General features: G+C 54.6%; 1 protein-coding gene and 2 pseudogenes across 1 annotated transcript; all 3 read left to right on the forward strand.

Moving 5' to 3' along the window:
- The first annotated feature begins 8,895 nt into the window (after window positions 1-8,895).
- Window positions 8,896-9,071, forward strand: LOC146012668 (U2 spliceosomal RNA; annotated as a pseudogene).
- Window positions 9,072-10,438: 1,367 nt separating this feature from the next.
- Window positions 10,439-10,545, forward strand: LOC146012697 (U2 spliceosomal RNA; annotated as a pseudogene).
- Window positions 10,546-17,700: 7,155 nt separating this feature from the next.
- On the forward strand, window positions 17,701-19,774 carry LOC146008966 (uncharacterized). The gene has a single exon (XM_083148845.1). It carries the CDS (start codon window positions 18,344-18,346, stop codon window positions 19,772-19,774), a length of 1,431 nt encoding a protein of 476 aa, XP_083004971.1. The 5' UTR covers window positions 17,701-18,343.
- The last annotated feature ends 3,362 nt before the right edge of the window (window positions 19,775-23,136 follow it).

Here is a 23,136-nt window from a genome sequence, read left to right on the forward strand (position 1 = left end):
CAGGGCTACCGCTGCCAGGCCGAGAAGAGCGAATTGAGCGAAGACGTCGAGACTGCGAGGAGGAGAAGACATCGCTGAAGAGGGAGAAGCCGGAGAAGACTGAGGGTCAGACTTGCTCTGCTCTGCCCTCCGAAGCGACTGCCGACCCCTCCCCCTCTCGACGCCGAGGAAGAAGCTCCGCCCCCGACTGCGAGGAGAAGAGGATTTCGCCTGAAGAGGAGATCAACGCACCCTAGCCACCTGGGAGAGGCAGACTTGTTTGCTCTGCCCTCTCGAAGCCTTGCAGCACTCCCGAGCTGCCTAGGAGGGTCAGACTTTTCTGCTCTGCCCTCTGAAGCCTCCACCGCTCCGGAGCCGCCGCCGAGGGTCAGACTTTCCGCTCTGCCCTCCGAAGCTCTGCAACGCTCCCCAGCCTCCGTGGAGGGTTAGACTTGCTTTGCTCTGCCCTCTGAAGCCGTGCATCGCTCTCTAGCCTCCTTGGAGGGTTAGACTTGTGTTGCTCTGCCCTCTGAAGCGACCCCTTCATCTCCTCCTTTCGACACCGGAGGAGACCCTTTGCCCCGACTTCAGCTGCCCCGACAAACCGGAAGGATGGCCACAGCTGCTCCAGCCCTGGTGCCGGCCTCAGCCTCCACTCCGGCCCTCCTCGCTGGGAGGAAGAAGCCCGGGAAGAAGGGTAAGTCACCGGCCGAAGGTCCGACCGTCTCGGCTGGCCCCTGCTCCACTGCCCCTTCTACGACACCACCAACGGTGCCCGACCAGGACCATTCCAAAGGCCTCCCAGCCCTGGAGCCCTGGATGAGGCAGACCGTGGTGTTGAAGTTTAAGGAGTCGGATGGACAGGTGCCGGACATGTCGATCGACACCTTCGGCAAGAAGATGGTTCTCGACCAGGGATTCACGAAGGCTGAAACACTCAGCATTCAGAATTACCTGAAGGGGATCTTCTACGTCACCTTCACCTCCATTGCCATCTGTAAGAGGTACTGGGAGGCAGTGAAAGCGGCGAGACCCGAATCCCCTCTCTCTCGCTTTGTGGGCAACTGCCCTATCCAAAGGGAGGAGAGGCGGGTGACGGTTTCAATGCGCAGCCCTCACACGCCAGCCGGAGACATTGCCACATTTCTGGGCCGATTCTGCACGGTCGTGAGGAACCCCACAAGGATCATGACCGATGATGGATTCTGGTCCACGAAGTGGGCAGTGATCGTCCGGCTGCACAAGGACACCTCGTGCCCAGAAGGAGTAAAGCACCTTCCACAGTGCTTCTCCCTGGGGGGAACAGCAGGACTTCTCCATTACTCTGACCAGCCGCGCAACTGCAGGAAGTGCAGCGGGAAGGATCACATGGCGAAGGACTGCAAGGTCTCGGCCTGCAAACATTGTCACATGGCTGGTCATGAGACAAAGGATTGCCCCACGAGGATGACCTGCCACCTGTGCGGCAACACGGAACACGTCTACCGGGACTGTCCCGACAGAGTGAGATCCTACGCCGCAGCAGTATCGGGTGTGGTCGCCCCTGTCAAGGTACCACCCAAGCCTGCACAGAAGAAGCAGATCCAGCAGAAACAAGGCGGTAAGAAACCTTCCCCCCCCCCCCACCATTCCTAAACCTCCTCCCCTCCCTCCCTCTGCGACAGCAACCCCCACCCCGGCTGTTCGCACCACCCCCCCTCCCTCACCCTCCCGACCTGTGATCCAACCCACCCTTCCTCCCACCACCCCCTCTACCCCTCCCCCGGTCCCTCTCCTCTCCGAGGAAGAGTTTCCACCCCTTGCCCCTGCAGGAAATGTACAGCCAAGAAGGAAGAGGAAGGAGTTGGACAGCCCAGCTGCCGACCCAGAATCTTCCAAGAAAGCAGCAGTGGAATCGGTCGAGCCAGTCCAGGGCTCCCTCACCCTCGAGGAGGAGATGGAGGCCTATGTAGAGGTCTTGGAGGAGAGCGGAGTACCTGAGCTTAACAGCCTGTGTGAGATCGATGAAATACTTGACTGCATCCAGACACCCCAACAGGGAGACCCTGCTGCAGATCCTGATGAAACGCCTCCCGATGGGAGTGGTAATGTAAACGTACAATGACCCTGCCTTTTTCTCTTAACAAATGGTAGCTTTTAATCTTTTTACCATTAATGTAAGGAGCATTAAGGATAAGAACAGACGTCAATCTATTTTTTCCTTCCTTGACATTCAGAAATGTGATGTGTATATGTTGCAGGAATGCTCTCTCCCGTTCTCCAGGTCCTATAGGCATCTGGCCCGGCAGTGGTCCCATGGTCCATCCTACTGGTCCGGTGGAGGTGAGTGTAAGTCTGCAGGGGTAGCCATTCTGATCAGGGGGAGCCTCTTCACGCTAGATTCTGTTCAGGAGCTTGTCTGCGGCAGACTCATTGTCGTAGACGGCTCCTGGGCAGGTGAGCCTATCAGGCTTATCTGCGTGTACGCTTCACCTATCAAGAATGAGCGTTTGGAATTATTCCAGACCCTGCGGACCCAGCTCGCCACCACCAGGGCTGTAGTGATGGCCGGGGACTTCAACTGCCCGATTGAAGGGGATGGTCGAAGCACCTGCAACTCTGCGAAGCTGGACATCACGTCCAACCTGCTCAGGGAAATGGTGGCTGAAGCATCACTGCGGGACGCTGTGGGCTCCATGGGGGCTGGCTCCGTGAATTTCACGTGGAGCCGCCCCGATGGCTCCGTGCGTTCCCGCATTGACTTTGTGTTCACATCCCGGGCAGTGCAGCAGGTTAGGCATTCTATGGTTCCCTGCTTCTTCTCTGACCACAGGGCCATTCACTTCCAAGGAATTCTGGGCCATGGTTTTCCATCTGGCCCAGGCTCCTGGAAGTTGAACTGTGCCTTACTGGAAAAGGAGGAAGTACTGGCTGAGCTTAAGGATGCCTACATCACATGGAAGAATGACAAATGTTATTTTGACTGTATGTCTGATTGGTGGGAATATGCCAAATCTAACATCCGCAGTTTCTTTCAGGCTAAAGGGCGTATCCAGGCATGCGACCGTAAGAGGAACCTCAGAAAACTGCAGCGTGAGCTCCAGTCCCTGGTGGACCTCCAGCGGTGCGGCTGGGACGTGAAGGACGACCTGGACGAGACCAAAAAGAGCCTGAAAAGGCACTTTGAGGAGGAGTCCAGACGCATCGTCTTCCGTTCCAAGGTGGAGAATCTGGAGAAGGGTGAGACGTATTCTTCTTTCTTTTTCAGGAAACTCCACTCTGGCCATACGCCCCTGACAGAACTGCGTGATGAGAATGGCATCCCCAGACAGGGGAAGGAGGGCGTGATGAAGGTCGTTCGCGACTACTACAGCGACCTCTACTCCCCTAAGACTACAGACACAGATGAGGCGGATAAGTTCCTGTCAGGTATCACTAACACTATTGATCCTGCAGGTAAATCAGCCATGGACGCTCCCCTGGCGTTGGAGGAGGTGCTCTCTGCCGCTAAATCCTTTAGGCAGGGCAGGACCCCGGGCAGTGATGGTCTCCCAGCAGAGCTCTATGTTGCGCTGTGGGATCTCATTGGCCCGGACCTGCTCGAGCTGTACGAGGAGATGGTGGTGGAGGGCAAAATGCCTCCTTCGCTGAGGGAAGGAATGATCACGATCTTGTATAAGCGTAAGGGGGAGAGATGTGACCTGAAAAATTGGCGTCCCATCTCTCTTCTGAACGTGGACTACAAAATCCTCGCCAAGGTACTGGCCAACCGGCTGAAGGCTGTCATTGGGCAGATCGTTCATCCGGACCAAACCTGCGCCATTCCCGGCCGCAGAATCGCAGACAGCCTTGCCCTCCTCAGAGACACTGTCCATTACGTGAAAGACCGTAATGTGTGCACAGCCCTGATCAGTCTTGATCAGGAAAAGGCCTTTGACCGTGTCTCCCATGAGCTGATGGGCAAGGTACTGCGTAAATTTGGTCTTGGTGAGCTATTCTGCTCTTATGTTAACCTGATGTACCTTGACATTTACAGCTCGGTGTTGGTGAACGGCTGGAAGACTGACCCCTTCTCTGTTATGTCTGGGGTCAGACAAGGCTGCCCTCTTTCACCTCTTCTTTTTGTTTGTGTTATAGAGCTCTTCGCTGTATCCATCAGGCAAAATCAAGAGATCAGAGGGATCACCGCACCGGGTCCAGACCACCCAGAGGCCAAGTGTTCGCTGTACATGGATGACGTCACTGTGTTCTGCGCAGACCAGAGATCGGTGACGGCCCTCGTCCAGACCTGCGAGGACTTCGGCCGTGCTTCGGGAGCAAGGGTCAACCTTGGGAAGTCAGAGGCTATGCTCTTCGGAAAGTGGCACCTGTCGTCCTCCACTCCATTTCCATTCACGGTAAAGCCAGACCTCATCAAGATCCTTGGTGTCTGGTTCGGAGGAGATGGAGCGGCCCTGAAGTGCTGGGATGAAAGACTTGCGACAATGCGTCAAAAACTTGGATTGTGGAGTCTCAGAGACCTTACCATCGAAGGGAAAACACTTGTGCTGCGGAATGAGATTCTTCCTGTTCTTCAGTACACCGCCCAGGCCTGGCCACCTCTGGCGGCGATCTGCAAGGCCATCACACGGGCTGTTTTCCACTTCATCTGGGGCTCCAAAATGGACAGAGTCAAGCGGATTGTTATGTACAAGGATCCCCTCAAAGGTGGCAAAGGCATTCCAGACATTCCAACTATGCTGAGAGCCTTCTTTGCATGTAACTGTATCCGCAGAACTTTGATAGACAATTGTGCCGGCTCTGCGGGGAACTCCATGTCCCGCTTCTTCCTCCTACCAATGTGGAGGACCCTTAAATGGGACAAGTGGGACAGCTCCATCCCTTACAACTGGACTACTCCATGGTTCTACCTGGATGTGTCCAAGTTTGTGAGGGAGCACCAACTGGAGGGATTGAAACCCGACTTGTGGAAACCTAAAACGGTCCACAAGCTCATCAGAGCCAAAGACGTAATGGAACCGATTTCAGGGCTCCCTTCAGCAACTGCCAAGTTTGTCTGGGAGTATGTGGCCTCCAAAAGGCTCACAAATAGACACAAAGACATGTCATGGATGGCCATTCAGGGGGGCTTACCTCACCGGTCATTCATGCACTCCCGAAACTTGTGTAGGTATAGACATTGTCCCTGGTGCCTTGTGCATGAAGAAACCTCCATGCACATCTTCTGGGACTGCACCTACGCACAGTTGTTGTTGGATGCCCTAGAGACTGAATTCAAGGACTCCGTGCCCAGGAACTGTCTTTCATACCTTTCGGTATTGTATGGACTATTCCCAGGAACCCACACGTATGGGGCGACCCAGGAAGCCTGGCGCCTTATAAACTGTGTTAAGGACGCTTTGTGGTTTGCCAGAAATCGTCTCATATTGCGGAGGGAGAGAATGTCCGTTCAGGACTGCCGCAGGCTGGTTCACAGCCTGCTCAGAGACTATTCCATTCGGGATAGCCCTGAGGAAGAAGAGGACTAAACCCCTTTTCTTCTGGTCCTTTCCCCTTGTTTGGACTGCTTTATAAGACTTTGGGACCGTGGCCCCTTCCCCCCCACTTCACAATGTCTGTTGTTTTGTTGATGTATTTCTATTTATTGCCCTCCCCTTATATGTGTCTGTCTGGTCAATAAAGCTTCGGGCATGTGATTCCTCCTCCCTCACCCCCTACCCTCCACACCCATAGTCTTGTATACTGTTGTATAAATGTTACCGTTAGAATGCATAGTGCATAGTATAGTCTATAGTGTGAGTTTATCTTGTACTGTATTTTATAACATGTACTATACTGTATGCATGTGTACTGTGTTTTGGCTGTGCTGCGACACGGTATATGTGTGATATTTGTTATCGTCTGTTTTTTGCATTCTTTATGTACAATAAAGACCTGCTTTTTCAATCAAAAAATCTGTTCTTATCAGTTGGGTCTGGACCGCCCCCCTGGCAGAGAATAGAGAAAGGTTGGACTGAACCACCTTGCTACTGAGCTGAGGACCTGAAATACCTCATGTTCTGGGCGGGTGCAAAGTCTCACTGAGTATCTTCATCCTGCCGTAGGGGGGGGAACACACTCTCCTACTGGTAGGGAGGGGAGAAGCATCGGGCCTAGTAGATGGGGCTCTTGTTCGGGGGTCTATAGCCTCCGAGGGAGAGTCACTCGAAAAGCCTGGTCTAGTATCCAATCCCAGGAAGACGGGAAAAGCTGGGACCGAGTAGATTGCTCTCTGGTTCGGGGGTTCCCAGTTCCCTCGGCCAGAGAGACAGCGAAAAGCCCAGCCCAGTACTCAATCCCTGGGAGAGGTGAAACGTCGGGACTGAGTAGGTGTTTTCTTCTCCTTCGGTTGGTCTATTCGGCCGCTGCGGGGGAGACTCATCGAAAAGCCCGGTGGAGTATCCATTCCCATGCCGGGGGGCCGGAAAGGGCCTGCTGGTGAGGCGGAGAAACACTTGGTCGGACGCTGACTGGCTGGCTGCTTGGAGTCCGAGGCTGCACTGTGCCCCCGGGGAAACTCGGGGGTGCCGAACATGCACGGGTGATCCCAAAATCACCATGCACTAGTATGGCACTAGCACTGCGCACTTTCCCTCTAGGTATGCGCTTCACGTCCTTACCTCGTCCTTTTGGATGGGGTAGGACAATTTTTCACACCCCCACCCTGGCCTTCTGGCTAGGGTCCTATATTATTTATTTCTCTTCCCCCTCTCACGTTTGTCACTTTTCACGTTCCTTGTATTTTTTTTTGTAGTTTGTCACGTTTTTTTGGGTAGTGTGGTCGACCCTTCTGGGCCTTCCATTTCCCCAATGTGCCGAAGCTCTCGCCTTTTGGGGAGAGCTTCGGTCCCCCCGAGGACGACCCCGAGCCGCAAGGCGGAGGGAAGTCCACTGCGGGTTCCTCCAAACCACGGGGTGCGGAGGACCCACTGTCCTAACCCTTTCGGGGGTTGAGGAATGAGGGTCTCTCTGAGCTTCGGCAAAGAGGACCCACCGTTCCCTATTTTCCCCTCTTCAGCCTTATGGTTGAGAGGGGTTAGGGGAAAAACGGGGCCCTGTCTCTTCGGAGACGGACCCACTCGATCGCACGGCCTCCTTTGCACGTGTTTAGGCACAGCACTGGTGGTGGGGAGCACACCTCGGGCTCCTGAGTTTTTTCAAACTCATCTGTTCTCACCCCCCCCCCGGCCTTCTGGCTAGGGCCTTATTCTTTTCTTTTTATGATTTGCACGTTTTGCACTCCACGTTTTTTGTTAGTTTGTCACGTTTTTTCATTTGGGTAGTGCGGCTGTCCCTAACGGGCCTTCCGTTCCCCAAACGTGACTGGGACTCTTCACCTTCTGGGGAGAGTCCCGGTTCCCTCGAGGGCAACCCCGAGCCGCAAGGCGGAGGGAAGCCTAAGTCGGGTCTCTCCAAAGCACGGGCTGCGGAGGCCCCACCGTCCGAAACCCTTCCGGGGGTGGAGGAAAAGCGGGTCTCTCTAAGCTTCGGCGAAGAGGACCCACCGATCCCTTTTTTCCCTTCCTTGGCCTTATGGTTGAGGGGGGTTAGGGGAACCATGGGGCCTTTCTCCTTTGGGAGAGGGCCACACGTTCGTACGGCTGCCCCCTGTGCACGCGTTTAGTCACGTCACTGGTGGTGGTGGGAGCACACCTCGGGCTCCCTGAGTTTCTTCAAACTCATCTGTTCTTATCAGTTGGGTATGGACTGGCCTCTGGCAGAGAATAGAGAAAGGTGAGACTGAGTAGCTGCTCTGATGGGCGGAGGGTGTGGGACCCCTCTGTTTTTTTCCCGGGAGTAGTGAAAAGTCTCACTGAGTATCTTCACCTCTGCCTTTGGTAGGAGGTGTTGTTTCCGTAAATCCACTGGTAAGAGGGGGGGAGAAACACTGGGCCTAGTAGTTTGACTCTCTTGACGGGGTTTGTAGCCCCCGAAGGATGAGTCAGCGAAAGGCTCAGTCTAGTATCCAATCCCAGGGAGCGGAGAAAGGTTGGGACTGAGTAGATGGCTCCTGTTCCAGAGGTTCGTAGCCTCTGATGGGGAGACCGCGAAAGGCCCAGCTTAGTACCTTAACCCTGGGAGCGGAGAAACACTGGGACTGAGTAGATTGCTCTTCCGGAGGGGGTGCAGCCCCTAAGGGAGTCTTTCGAAAGGCCCAGTGGAGTACCCATTCCCATGCCAGGGGCTGGAAAATGCCTGCTGGTGAGACGGAGAAAAGCTTGGTCGGACGCTGAAGGGTCGGCTGCCTGGAGTCCGAGGCTGCACTGTGCCCCCGGGGAAACTCGGGGGTGCCGGACATGCACGGGTGATCCCAAGTCACCTTGCACGAATGGCACTTGCACTGCGCACTTCCCTTTAGGTTAGCGCTTCACGTCCTTACCCTGTCCTTTTGGATGGGGTAGGACAATTTTTCACACCCCCCCCCGGCCTTCTGGCTAGGGCCTTATTCTTTTCTTTTTATGATTTGCACGTTTTGCACTCCACGTTTTTTGTTAGTTTGTCACGTTTTTTCATTTGGGTAGTGCGGCTGTCCCTAACGGGCCTTCCGTTCCCCAAACGTGACTGGGACTCTTCACCTTTTGGGGAGAGTCCCGGTTCCCTCGAGGGCAACCCCGAGCCGCAAGGCGGAGGGAAGCCTAAGTCGGGTCTCTCCAAAGCACGGGCTGCGGAGGACCCACCGTCCGAAACCCTTCCGGGGGTGGAGGAAAAGCGGGTCTCTCTAAGCTTCGGCGAAGAGGACCCACCGATCCCTTTTTTCCCTTCCTTGGCCTTATGGTTGAGGGGGGTTAGGGGAACCATGGGGCCTTTCTCCTTTGGGAGAGGGCCACACGTTCGTACGGCTGCCCCCTGTGCACGCGTTTAGTCACGTCACTGGTGGTGGTGGGAGCACACCTCGGGCTCCCTGAGTTTCTTCAAACTCATCTGTTCTTATCAGTTTAATATCTGATACGCCCCCTATCTGGGGGCCATATATTAAATGGATTTTTAGAACAGGGAGATGGAAGAAGAGCTTGCTCTGTCCACTCCACGCATTGACCTGGTATTGCAGTACTTTCAGGACCGGTGCACCTTCCTAATCTGTTATCCAAAAAAAGACTATTTCCATTCCTGGCACTTGATTTGGAGTATCAATTGTTTGTGCACCTTTGTATTTAGAAATGCATGCATTTGCTGCTTCAAGGTTTAACCCTTGTGCATAAATACTTTCAAATCCTGCCTCAGTGTATCATTTTGTGACTATTTCTTGACTCCTTGAATTGTACTTTCTGGAATCGAGGCAGTTAATTACTTGACGTGACACTACACTTGATATCAGCATATGCGGCCTAGCCAAAAGACCGGAAGCCTGCCTAAATTAAAGGACTTATCAATCGCTGCGACCTCCCAATAAATATGCAAACGCTATGTGACTTACCTACGATCTTACCACGGAAACATCAACTGGATCAAAGCAATGGAATTTTTGGACCCCCCCTCCCTCTCAATTTGAAATGGCTTGTTTGTTTTTTTTTTCCTTTTTCTTTCTTGATCTCTTTTATTTTATTTTTTTTTTATTTTTGCGCTCTCTTTTCTCTCTCTTTTGTTTTGGGAATTTTTTTTCCTCTTTATTCTCTTTTGTTTTGGGAATTTTTTTTCCTCTTCCATTTTTTTCCGAGCCCAACAATTGATGATCATTGAGAGGGGGATTTAGAAAAAGTATCACTTACCTTCTTCGGACCATCATTTGGGTGGTAACTGCCAATAAAAGAAAACATTGGCCCACCCAGCTCACCTACACATGACTGTCCTGTCTGCCTGTCTGTTCCAAGTGACTGTCTGGCTGTCAGGTTCCGCCGGATTCCGAGTGAGCAGCTTGTGATGTCATAGAGGGCAGATTGTGATGTCACACAAAGGGTCCTGCCACATGAATGCCTGTCCATCTGACTGTCTACTACTACTGCTGCTGAATGGGCTCAAAACAGGAAAGCCGTCATTGCACCTGATTGTGCAAGATTCCTCCTTCTCCTCTGCAGCAGCTAGCTGATTGATTTACTCAGCAGCAGTTCGTCAGGGACACAGGCATGCAGCAGCAAAGAGCGAGGAGACAGCTGGCTGCTGCTGCTTGCCTGTTGGTCGTCTGCCTAGTGGGTGTGTGTCTGTTGACGCGACGTCAACAGACGGGGCGGAGCACATGCAAATTTGGCCTCCTACCCAGCTGAGGCACCCTGCCCGCCCGCCGACGACCTAATCACAAAATCAGTTGGATGGCTACTCGTCCTCCGGTCCCTGTCCAGCACTTCAAGTCCTATTCATACCTGCCGTACAGCCTGGTATCTTTCAGACTGCAACGACAACGAAGTGATGTGTGTGTGTTAGATGTGTCCGTGGTGCTGATCTCTTCTCCACCAGTGTTGGTGGCCGAATTCCGGTTTGCGCGCTTTGCTGGGACCCCATTCGGGTTATCGCTTCTCGGCCTTTTGGCTAAGATCAAGTGTAGTATCTGTTCTTATCAGTTTATTCTGAGAGGCAGCTCTGCTCCTTGTTTCTTGGACCGACAACGGTCCTTCTCAGGGCTACCGCTGCCAGGCCGAGAAGAGCGAATTGAGCGAAGACGTCGAGACTGCGAGGAGGAGAAAACATCGCCAGAAGAGGGAGAAGCCGGAGAAGACTGAGGCTCAGACTTGCTCTGCTGCCCTCCGAAGCGACTGCCGACCCCTCCTCCTCTCGACGCCGAGGAAGAAGCTCCGCCCCCGACTGCGAGGAGAAGAGGATTTCGCCTGAAGAGGAGATCAACGCACCCTAGCCACCTGGGAGAGGCAGACTTTTTTGCTCTGCCCTCTCGAAGCCTTGCAGCACTCCCGAGCTGCCTAGGAGGGTCAGACTTTTCTGCTCTGCCCTCTGAAGCCTCCACCGCTCCGGAGCCGCCGCCGAGGGTCAGACTTTCTGCTCTGCCCTCCGAAGCTCTGCAACGCTCCCCAGCCTCCGTGGAGGGTTAGACTTGCTTTGCTCTGCCCTCTGAAGCCGTGCATCGCTCTCTAGCCTCCTTGGAGGGTTAGACTTGTGTTGCTCTGCCCTCTGAAGCGACCCCTTCATCTCCTCCTTTCGACGCCGGAGGAGACCCTTTGCCCCGACTTCAGCTGCCCCGAGAAACCGGAAGGATGGCCACAGCTGCTCCAGCCCTGGTGCCGGCCTCAGCCTCCACTCCGGCCCTCCTCGCTGGGAGGAAGAAGCCCGGGAAGAAGGGTAAGTCACCGGCCGAAGGTCCGACCGTCTCGGCTGGCCCCTGCTCCACTGCCCCTTCTACGACACCACCAACGGTGCCCGACCAGGACCATTCCAAAGGCCTCCCAGCCCTGGAGCCCTGGATGAGGCAGACCGTGGTGTTGAAATTTAAGGAGTCGGATGGACAGGTGCCGGACATGTCGATCGACACCTTCGGCAAGAAGATGGTTCTCGACCAGGGATTCACGAAGGCTGAAACACTCAGCATTCAGAATTACCTGAAGGGGATCTTCTACGTCACCTTCACCTCCATTGCCATCTGTAAGAGGTACTGGGAGGCAGTGAAAGCGGCGAGACCCGAATCCCCTCTCTCTCGCTTTGTGGGCAACTGCCCTATCCAAAGGGAGGAGAGGCGGGTGACGGTTTCAATGCGCAGCCCTCACACGCCAGCCGGAGACATTGCCACATTTCTGGGCCGATTCTGCACGGTCGTGAGGAACCCCACAAGGATCATGACCGATGATGGATTCTGGTCCACGAAGTGGGCAGTGATCGTCCGGCTGCACAAGGACACCTCGTGCCCAGAAGGAGTAAAGCACCTTCCACAGTGCTTCTCCCTGGGGGGAACAGCAGGACTTCTCCATTACTCTGACCAGCCGCGCAACTGCAGGAAGTGCAGCGGGAAGGATCACATGGCGAAAGACTGCAAGGTCCCGGCCTGCAAACATTGTCACATGGCTGGTCATGAGACAAAGGATTGCCCCACGAGGATGACCTGCCACCTGTGCGGCAACACGGAACACGTCTACCGGGACTGCCCCGACAGAGTGAGATCCTACGCCGCAGCAGTATCAGGTGTGGTAGCCCCTGCCAAGGCACCACCCAAGCCTGCACAGAGGAAGCAGACCCAGCAGAGACAAGGCGGTAAGAAACCTTCCCCTCCCCCCACCATCCCTAACCCTCCTCCCCTCCCTCCCACTGTGACAGCAACCCCCACCCCGGCTGTTCGCACCACCCCCCCTCCCTCACCCTCCCGACCTGTGATCAAACCAACCCTTCCTCCCACTACCCCCTCTATCCCACCCCCTGTCCCTCTCCTCTCCGAGGAAGAGTTTCCACCACTTGCCCCTGCAGGAAATGTACAACCGAGAAGGAAGAGGAAGGAGTTGGACAGCCCAGCTGCCGACCCAGAATCTTCAAAAAAAGCAGCAGTGGAATCGATCGAGCCAGTCCAGGGCTCCCTCACCCTCGAGGAGGAGATGGAGGCCTATGTAGAGGTCTTGGAGGAGAGCGGAGTACCTGAGCTCAACAGCCTGTGTGAGATCGACGAAATACTTGACTGCATCCAGACACCCCAACAAGGAGATCCGGCTGCAGATCCTGATGAAACGCCTCCCGATGGGAGTGGTAATGTAAACGTACAATGACCCTGCCTTTTCCTCTTAACAAATGGTAGCTTTTAATCTTTTTACCATTAATGTAAGGAGCGTTAAGGATAAGAACAGACGTCAATCTATTTTTACCTTTCTTGACACTCAGAAATGTGATGTGTATATGTTGCAGGAATGCTCTCTCCCTTTCTCCAGGTCCTATAGGCATCTGGCTCGGCAGTGGTCCCATGGTCCGTCCTACTGGTCCGGTGGGGGTGAGTGCAGGTCTGCAGGGGTAGCCATTCTTATCAGGGGTAGCCTCTTCACGTTGGATTCTGTTCAGGAGCTTGTCTGCGGCAGATTAATCGTCGTAGACGGCTCCTGGGCAGGCGAGCCCATCAGGCTTATCTGCGTGTATGCTTCACCTTTTAAGAATGAGCGTTTGGAATTATTCCAGACTCTGCGGACCCAGCTCGCCACCACCAGGGCTGTAGTGATGGCCGGGGACTTCAACTGCCCGATTGAAGGGGATGGTCGAAGCACCTGCAACTCTGCGAAGCTGGACATCACGTCCAACCTGCTCAGGGAAATGGTGGCCGAAGCATCACTGCGGGACGCTGTGGGCTCCATGGGGGCCGGCTCCGTGAATTTCACGTGGAGCCGCCCCGATGGCTCTGTGCGTTCCCGCATTGACTTTGTGTTCACCTCCCGGGCAGTGCAGCAGGTTAGGCATTCTATGGTTCCCTGCTTCTTCTCTGACCACAGGGCCATTCTCTTCCAAGGGGTTCTGGGCCATGGTTTTCCATCTGGCCCAGGCTCCTGGAAGTTGAACTGTGCCTTACTGGAAAGGGAGGAAGTACTGGCTGAGCTTAAGGATGCCTACATCACATGGAAGAATGACAAATGTTATTTTGACTGTATGTCTGATTGGTGGGAATATGCCAAATCTAACATCCGCAGTTTCTTTCAGGCTAAAGGGCGTATCCAGGCATGCGACCGTAAGAGGAACCTCAGAAAACTGCAGCGTGAGCTCCAGTCCCTGGTGGACCTCCAGCGGTGCGGCTGGGACGTGAAGGACGACCTGGACGAGACCAAAAAGAGCCTGAAAAGGCACTTTGAGGAGGAGTCCAGACGCATCGTCTTCCGTTCCAAGGTGGAGAATCTGGAGAAGGGTGAGACGTGTTCTTCCTTCTTTTTCAGGAAACTCCACTCTGGCCATACGCCCCTGACAGAACTGCGTGATGAGAATGGCATCCCCAGACAGGGGAAGGAGGGCGTGATGAAGGTCGTTCGCGACTACTACAGCGACCTCTACTCCCCTAAGACTACAGACACAGATGAGGCGGATAAGTTCCTGTCAGGTATCACTAACACTATTGATCCTGCAGGTAAATCAGCCATGGATGCTCCCTTGGCGTTGGAGGAGGTGCTCTCTGCCGCTAAATCCTTTAGGCAGGGCAGGACTCCGGGCAGTGATGGTCTCCCAGCGGAGCTTTATGTTGCGCTGTGGGATCTCATTGGCCCGGACCTGCTCGAGCTGTACGAGGAGATGGTGGTGGAGGGCAAAATGCCTTCTTCGCTGAGGGAAGGAATGATCACGATCTTGTATAAGCGTAAGGGGGAGAGATGTGACCTGAAAAATTGGCGTCCCATCTCTCTCCTGAACGTGGACTACAAAATCCTCGCCAAGGTACTGGCCAACCGGCTGAAGGCTGTCATTGGGCAGATTGTTCATCCAGACCAAACCTGCGCCATCCCCGGCCGCAGAATCGCAGACAGCCTTGCCCTCCTCAGAGACACGGTCCATTACGTGAAAGACCGTAATGTGTGCACAGCCCTGATCAGTCTTGATCAGGAAAAGGCCTTTGACCGTGTCTCCCATGAGCTGATGGGCAAGGTACTGCGTAAATTTGGTCTGGGTGAGCTGTTCTGTTCGTATGTTAACCTGATGTACCTTGACATTTACAGCTCGGTGTTGGTGAACGGCTGGAAGACTGACCCCTTTTCAGTTATGTCTGGGGTCAGACAAGGCTGCCCTCTTTCACCTCTTCTTTTTGTTTGTGTTATAGAGCTCTTCGCTGTATCCATCGGGCAAAATCAAGAGATCAGAGGGATCACCGCACCGGGTCCAGACCACCCAGAGGCCAAGTGTTCGCTGTACATGGATGACGTCACTGTGTTCTGCGCAGACCAGAGATCGGTGACAGCTCTCGTCCAGACCTGCGAGGACTTCGGCCGTGCTTCAGGAGCAAAGGTTAACCTTGGGAAGTCAGAGGCTATGCTCTTCGGAAAGTGGCACCTGTCATCCTCCGCCCCATTTCCATTCACGGTAAAGCCAGACCTCATCAAGATCCTTGGTGTCTGGTTCGGAGGAGATGGAGCGGCCCTGAAGTGCTGGGATGAAAGACTTGCGACAATGCGTCAGAAACTGGGATTGTGGAGTCTCAGAGACCTTACCATCGAAGGGAAAACACTTGTGCTGCGGAATGAGATTCTTCCTGTTCTTCAGTACACCGCCCAGGCCTGGCCACCTCTGGCGGCGATCTGCAAGGCCATCACACGGGCTGTTTTCCACTTCATCTGGGGCTCCAAAATGGACAGAGTCAAGCGGATTGTTATGTACAAAGATCCCCTCAAAGGTGGCAAAGGCATTCCAGACATTCCAACTATGCTGAGAGCCTTCTTTGCATGTAACTGTATCCGCAGAACTTTGATTGACAATTGTACCGGCTCTGCGGGGAACTCCATGTCCCGCTTCTTCCTCCTACCTATGTGGAGGACCCTTAAATGGGACAAGTGGGACAGCTCCATCCCTTACAACTGGACTACTCCATGGTTCTACCTGGATGTGTCCAAGTTTGTGAGGGAGCACCAACTGGAGGGATTGAAACCCGACTTGTGGAAACCTAAAACTGTCCACAAGCTCATAAGAGCAAAAGACGTCATGGAACCGATTTCAGGGCTCCCTTCAGCAACTGCCAAGTTTGTCTGGGAGTATGTGGCCTCCAAAAGGCTCACAAATAGACACAAAGACATGTCATGGATGGCCATTCAGGGGGGCTTGCCTCACCGGTCATTCATGCACTCCCGAAACTTGTGTAGGTATAGACATTGTCCCTGGTGCTTTGTGCATGAAGAAACCTCCATGCACATCTTCTGGGACTGCACCTACGCACAGTTGTTGTTGGATGCCCTAGAGACTGAATTCAAGGACTCCGTGCCCAGGAACTGTCTTTCATACCTTTCGGTATTGTATGGACTATTCCCGGGCACCCACACATATGGGGCGACCCAGGAAGCCTGGCGCCTTATAAACTGTGTTAAGGACGCTTTGTGGTTTGCCAGAAATCGACTCATATTGAGGAGGGAGAGAATGTCCGTTCAGGACTGCCGCAGGCTGGTTCACAGCCTGCTCAGAGACTATTCCATTCGGGATAGCCCTGAGGAGGAAGAGGACTAAACCCCTTTTCTTCTGGTCCTTTCCCCCTGTTTGGACTGTTTTATAAGACTTTGGGACCGTGGCCCCTTCCCCCTCACTTCACAATGTCTGTTGTTTTGTTGATGTATTTCTATTTATTGCCCTCCCCTTATATATGTCTGTCTGGTCAATAAAGCTTCGGGCATGTGATTCCTCCTCCCCCACCCCCTACCCTCCACACCCATAGTCTTGTATACTGTTGTGTAAATGTTACCGTTAGAATGCATAGTGCATAGTATAGTCTATAGTGTGAGTTTATCTTGTACTGTATTTTATAATATGTACTATACTGTCTGCATGTGTACTGTGTTTTGGCTGTGCTGCGACACGGTATATGTGTGATATTTGTTATCGTCTGTTTTTTGCATTCTTTATGTACAATAAAGATTTGCCTTTTCAATCAAAAAAATCTGTTCTTATCAGTTGGGTATGGACTGGCCTCTGGCAGAGAATAGAGAAAGGTGAGACTGAGTAGCTGCTCTGATGGGCGGAGGGTGTGGGACCCCTCTGTTTTTTCCCGGGAGTAGTGAAAAGTCTCACTGAGTATCTTCACCTCTGCCTTTGGTAGGAGGTGTTGTTTCCGTAAATCCACTGGTAAGAGGGGGGGAGAAACACTGGGCCTAGTAGTTTGACTCTCTTGACGGGGTTTGTAGCCCCCGAAGGATGAGTCAGCGAAAGGCTCAGTCTAGTATCCAATCCCAGGGAGCGGAGAAAGGTTGGGACTGAGTAGATGGCTCCTGTTCCAGAGGTTCGTAGCCTCTGATGGGGAGACCGCGAAAGGCCCAGCTTAGTACCTTAACCCTGGGAGCGGAGAAACACTGGGACTGAGTAGATTGCTCTTCCGGAGGGGGTGCAGCCCCTAAGGGAGTCTTTCGAAAGGCCCAGTGGAGTACCCATTCCCATGCCAGGGGCTGGAAAATGCCTGCTGGTGAGACGGAGAAAAGCTTGGTCGGACGCTGAAGGGTCGGCTGCCTGGAGTCCGAGGCTGCACTGTGCCCCCGGGGAAACTCGGGGGTGCCGGACATGCACGGGTGATCCCAAGTCACCTTGCACGAATGGCACTTGCACTGCGCACTTCCCTTTAGGTTAGCGCTTCACGTCCTTACCCTGTCCTTTTGGATGGGGTAGGACAATTTTTCACACCCCCCCCCGGCCTTCTGGCTAGGGCCTTATTCTTTTCTTTTTATGATTTGCACGTTTTGCACTTCACGTTTTTCGTTAGTTTGTCACGTTTTTTCATTTGGGTAGTGCGGCTGTCCCTAACAGGCCTTCCGTTCCCCAAACGTGACTGGGACTCTTCACCTTTTGGGGAGAGTCCCGGTTCCCTCGAGGGCAACCCCGAGCCGCAAGGCGGAGGGAAGCCTAAGCGGGTCTCTCCAAACCTTCGGGTGCGGAGGACCCACCGTCCGAAACCCTTCCGGGGGTGGAGGAAACGCGGGTCCCTCTGAGCTTCGGCAAAGAGGACCCACCGATCCCTTTTTTCCCTTCCTCGGCCTTATGGTTGAGGGGGGTTAGGGGAACCATGGGGCCTTTCTCCTTTGGGAGAGGGCCACATGTTCGTACGGCTGCCCCCTGTGCACGCGTTTAGTCACGTCACTGGTGGTGGTGGGAGCACACCTCGGGCTCCCTGAGTTTCTTCAAACTCATCTGTTCTTATCAGTTTACTCTGAGAGGCAGCTCTGCTCCTTGTTTCTTGGACCGACAACGGTCCTTCTCAGGGCTACCGCTGCTGGCCGAGAGAGCGAAAGAGCGAAGACGTCGAGACTGCGAGGAGGAGAAGACATCGCTGAAGAGGGAGAAGCCGGCGAAGAAGACTGAGGGTCAGACTTGTCTGCTCTGCCCTCCGAAGCGACTGCCGACCCCTCCACCTCTCGACGCCGAGGAAGAAGCTCCGCCCCCGACTGCGAGGAGAAGAGGATTTCGCCTGAGGAGGGAGATCAACGCACCCTAGCCACCTGGGAGAGGCAGACTTGTTTGCTCTGCCCTCTCGAAGCCTTGCAGCACTCCCGAGCTGCCTAGGAGGGTCAGACTTTTCTGCTCTGCCCTCTGAAGCCTCCACCGCTCCGGAGCCGCCGCCGAGGGTCAGACTTTCTGCTCTGCCCTCCGAAGCTCTGCAACGCTCCCCAGCCTCCGTGGAGGGTTAGACTTGCTTTGCTCTGCCCTCTGAAGCCGTGCATCGCTCTCTAGCCACCTTGGAGGGTTAGACTTGTGTTGCTCTGCCCTCTGAAGAGATCTCCTCCTTCCCCTCCTGCCGGGGTCCCGGAAAAGACCCTTTTTGCCCCGAGAAGCCGGAAGGATGGCCACAGCCTCCGCTCCAGCCCCCCTCGCCGGGAAGAAGGGCAAGTCCCCGGCCGAAACCCCAGCAAATGTGGCTGGCCCCAGCTCCTGCCCCCCTTCAGGGACACCACCAGCGGTGCCCGCCAGGGATGGCTCCAAGGCTACCCCAGCCCTGGAACCCTGGATGAGGCAAACCGTGGTGATGAAGCTGAAGGAGGTGGACGGACGGGTGCCGGACCTTTCGCTGGTGCAATTCGGCAAGATGATGGTCCTGGACCAAGGATTCTCGGCCCCCGAAGTCCTCAGCACCCAGACCTTCATCAAGGGGATCTTTTATGTCACCTTCGCCACCATTGCCATCTGCAAGAGGTATTGGGAGGCGGTGAAAGCGGCGAAGCCTGATTCCCCTCTCTCTCGCTTTGTGGGCAACTGCCCTATTCAAAGGGAGGAGAGGCGGTTGATGGTTTCAATGCGAAGTCCACATGTGCCTGCCAAAGACATCGTCACGTTCCTGAGCAGATCCTGCACGGTCATCAGGGACCCCACAAGGGTCCTGCTGAGCAACGGGCTCTGGGACGGAAAGTGGTCGGTGGTGGTCAGGCTCCACAAGGACACTTCGTGCCCAGACGGAGTCAAGCACCTCAAACAGTGCTTCTCCCTGGGGGGAACCGCTGGACTCATCTACTACGCGGATCAACCACGCACCTGTCGAAAGTGCAGTGGGAAAGACCACGTGGGAAGAGAGTGCAAGGTCTCGGCATGCAAGTTCTGTCACGTGGCCGGCCACGAGACAAAGGACTGCCCCACGAAGCTCGTCTGCAACCTGTGCGGCAAAGGAGACCACCTCTACAAGGCATGCCCTGACAGAGCGAGGTCCTACGCCGCAGCAGTGAAGGGAGCAACCCCCATGGTGCCTCCCCAGCCGGTACAGAAGCAGCCAAAGCCGAAGCCGCAGAAACAAGGTGGTAAGAAACCCTCCCCTGCCCCTGTCATCCCCACCCCTCCTCCCCTACCTCCCTCTGTGACAGCACCCCCCTCCACTGCTGCTCACCCCCCTCCCTCACCCTCCCGACCTCTTGCCCAACCCACCCCTCTTCCCTCCACCCCCTCTGCCCCTCCCCTCTCCGAGGAGGAGTTTCCACCCCTTGCCCCTGCAGGTCCGACTACGCTGAGACGGAAGAGGAAGGTGTTGGAGAGCCCAGCTGCCGACCCGGAAACTTCCAAAAAGGCAGCAGTTGAGTTGGTGGAACCACCCCAGCCCCCCCCCTCCCTCGAGGAGGAGATGGCGGCCTTGGTGGAATGTTACGACGAGTTTGGGGCGACTGAACTCGTCTGCGACAGCGACATCGACCAGCTGCTTGGCATTACGGAACCAACCCATGAAGGAGATCCAGCTGCAGAGCCGGACGCTGCGCCCCCTGATGGGAGTGGTAACGTAAACGTATCGTAACCTAACCTGCCCTTTCTCTTAACAGATGGTAGCTTTTAATATTCTTACCATTAATGTGAGGAGCATTAAGGATAAGGCTAGGAGACAGTCTGTTTTTACTTTCCTTGACTATCAGAAATGTGATGTTTACATGTTGCAGGAATGCTCTCTCCCTTTCTCCAGGTCATACAAGCACCTGGCCCGGCAGTGGTCCCATGGCCCGTCCTACTGGTCCGGTGGAGGTGAGTGTAAGTCTGCAGGGGTAGCTATTCTGATCAGGGGGAGCCTCTTCACGCTGGATTCTGTTCAGGAGCTTGTCTGCGGCAGGTTACTTGTCGTAGACGGCTCCTGGGCAGGTGAGCCTATCAGGCTTATCTGCGTGTACGCTTCACCTATCAAGAATGAGCGTTTGGAATTATTCCAGACCCTGCGGACCCAGCTCGCCACCACCAGGGCTGTAGTGATGGCTGGAGACTTCAACTGCCCGATCGAAGGGGATGGACGAAGCACCTGCAACTCTGCGAAGCTGGACATCACGTCCAATCTGCTCCGGGAAATGGTGGCCGAAGCGTCACTGCGGGACGCTGTGGGCTCCATGGGGGGAGGCTCCGTGAATTTCACGTGGAGCCGCCCCGATGGCTCTGTGCGTTCCCGCATTGACTTCGTGTTCACCTCCCGGGCAGTGCAGCAGGTTAGGCATTCTATGGTTCCCTGCTTCTTCTCTGACCACAGGGCCATTCTCTTCCAAGGTATCCTGGGCCATGGTTTTCCACCTGGCCCAGGCTCCTGGAAGTTGAACTGTGCACTGCTGGAAAAGGAGGAGGTATTGGCTGAACTTAAGGATGCCTACATCACATGGAAAAATGACAAATGTTATTTTGACTGTATGTCTGACTGGTGGGAATATGCCAAATCTAACATCCGCAGTTTCTTTCAGGTCAAAGGGCGTATCCAGGCATGCGACCGTAAGAGGAACCTCAGAAATCTGCAGCGTGAGCTCCAGTCCCTGGTGGACCTCCAGCGGTGCGGCTGGGACGTGAAGGACGACCTGGATGAGACCAAAAAGAGCCTGAAAAGGCACTTTGAGGAGGAGTCCAGACGTATCGTCTTCCGTTCCAAGGTGGAGAATCTGGAGAAGGGTGAGAAGTGTTCTTCTTTCTTTTTCAGGAAACTCCACTCTGGCCACACGCCCCTGACCGAGCTGCGAGATGAGAATGGCATTCCCAGACAGGGGAAGGAGGGCGTGATGAAGGTCGTCCGCGACTACTACAGCGACCTCTACTCCCCTAAGACGACTGACAACGACATGGCCGACAAGTTCCTGTCAGGTATCACTAACCCTATTGATCCTGCAGGCAGATCGGCGCTGGACGCTCCCCTGACGCTGGAGGAGGTATTATCTGCCACCAAATCCTTTAGGCAAGGCAGGACTCCAGGTAACGATGGTCTCCCAGCTGAGCTCTATGTAGCGCTGTGGGATCTAATCGGCCCGGACCTGCTCGAGCTGTATGAGGAGATGGTGGTGGAGGGAAAAATGCCTCCTTCGCTGAGGGAAGGGATGATCACGATCTTGTATAAGCGGAAGGGGGAGAGATGTGAGCTGAAAAATTGGAGGCCCATCTCTCTTCTGAACGTGGACTACAAGATCCTCGCCAAGGTACTGGCCAACAGGCTGAAGGCTGTCATCGGACAGATTGTTCATCCGGATCAGACCTGTGGTATTCCGGGCCGCAGGATCGCAGACAGCCTTGCCCTCCTCAGGGACACGGTCCATTACGTGAAAGATCGTAATGTGCGCACGGCCCTGATCAGTCTTGATCAGGAAAAGGCCTTTGACCGTGTCTCTCATGAGCTGATGGGTAAGGTGCTGCGAAAATTTGGTCTTGGTGAATTGTTTTGTTCGTATGTTAACCTTATGTACCTCGATATCCACAGCACGGTGTTGGTGAACGGCTGGAAGACTGACCCCTTTCCGGTTCTCTCTGGGGTCAGACAAGGCTGCCCTCTTTCACCTCTTCTTTTTGTTTGTGTTATAGAGCTCCTGGCCCTATCCATCAGACAGAATCCAGAGATTAGAGGGATCACCGCACCAGGTCCAGACCACCCAGTGGCCAAGTGCTCGCTGTACATGGACGACGTCACTGTCTTCTGCGCGGATCATCGCTCGGTGGCAGCACTCGTCCAGACCTGTGAGGACTTCGGCCGTGCTTCGGGGGCAAAAGTCAACTGCGGGAAGTCAGAGGCCATGCTCTTCGGAAAGTGGCACCTGTCATCCTCGGCTCCTTTCCCATTTACCGTCAAACCGGACCTCATCAAAATTCTGGGGGTCTGGTTCGGTGATGATGGAGCCGCCCGGAAGTGCTGGGATGAGAAACTTGCAACAGTGAGACAGAAAATTGGACTGTGGAGCCTCAGAGACCTTTCCATCGAAGGGAAAGCCCTTGTGCTGCGGAACGAGATTCTTCCCGTCCTGCAGTACACAGCCCAGGCCTGGCCGCCGCCCACTGCGGTCTGCAAGGCCATTACCCGGGCCACTTTCCACTTCATCTGGGGCTCCAAAATGGACAGAGTGAAGCGGAGCATTATGTACAAGGATCCCCTCAAAGGTGGCAAAGGCATTCCAGACATTCCAACTATGCTGAGAGCCTTCTTTGTATGTACTTGCATCCGCAGAACTTTGATTGAAAATTGTGCCGGCTCTGCGGGGAACTCCATGTCCCGCTTCTTCCTCCTGCCTTTGTGGAGGACCCTTAAATGGGACAAGTGGGACAGCTCCATCCCTTACAACTGGACAACTCCGTGGTTCTACCTGGATGTGTCCAAGTTTGTGAGGGAACACCAACTGGAGGGATTGAAACCCGACTTGTGGAAGCCAAAAACTGTCCACAAGCTCATCAGAGCCAGAGACACTATGGAATCGATACCAGGGCTCCCGGCGGCAACTGTTAAGTTTGTCTGGGAGTATGTGGCATCTAAGAGACTGACTAATAGACATAAAGACTTGTCATGGATGGCCATCCAGGGAGGCTTGCCTCACAGGTCATTCATGCACTCCCGAAACTTGTGTAGGTACAGACATTGTCCCTGGTGCCTCGTACGCGAGGAAACATCTATGCACCTCTTCTGGGACTGCACCTATGCCCAGTTGCTGCTGGATGCCCTAGAGACTGAGTTTAAGGACTGTGTGCCCAGGAGCCACCTATCGTACCATTCGGTGCTTTACGGACTGTTCCCCGGCACACACACTGTTGGGGCGACCCAGGAGGCCTGGCGCCTTATAAACTGTTTTAAGGACGCTGTGTGGTTTGCCAGGAATCGCCTCATTTTGAGGAGGGAGAGGATGTCCGTGCAGGACTGCCGCAGGCTGATCCACAGCCTGCTCA

Source organism: Crinia signifera, chromosome 6 (genome assembly GCF_055691185.1).
Source record: "Crinia signifera chromosome 6, ASM5569118v1, whole genome shotgun sequence".
NCBI lineage: Eukaryota > Metazoa > Chordata > Amphibia > Anura > Myobatrachidae > Crinia > Crinia signifera.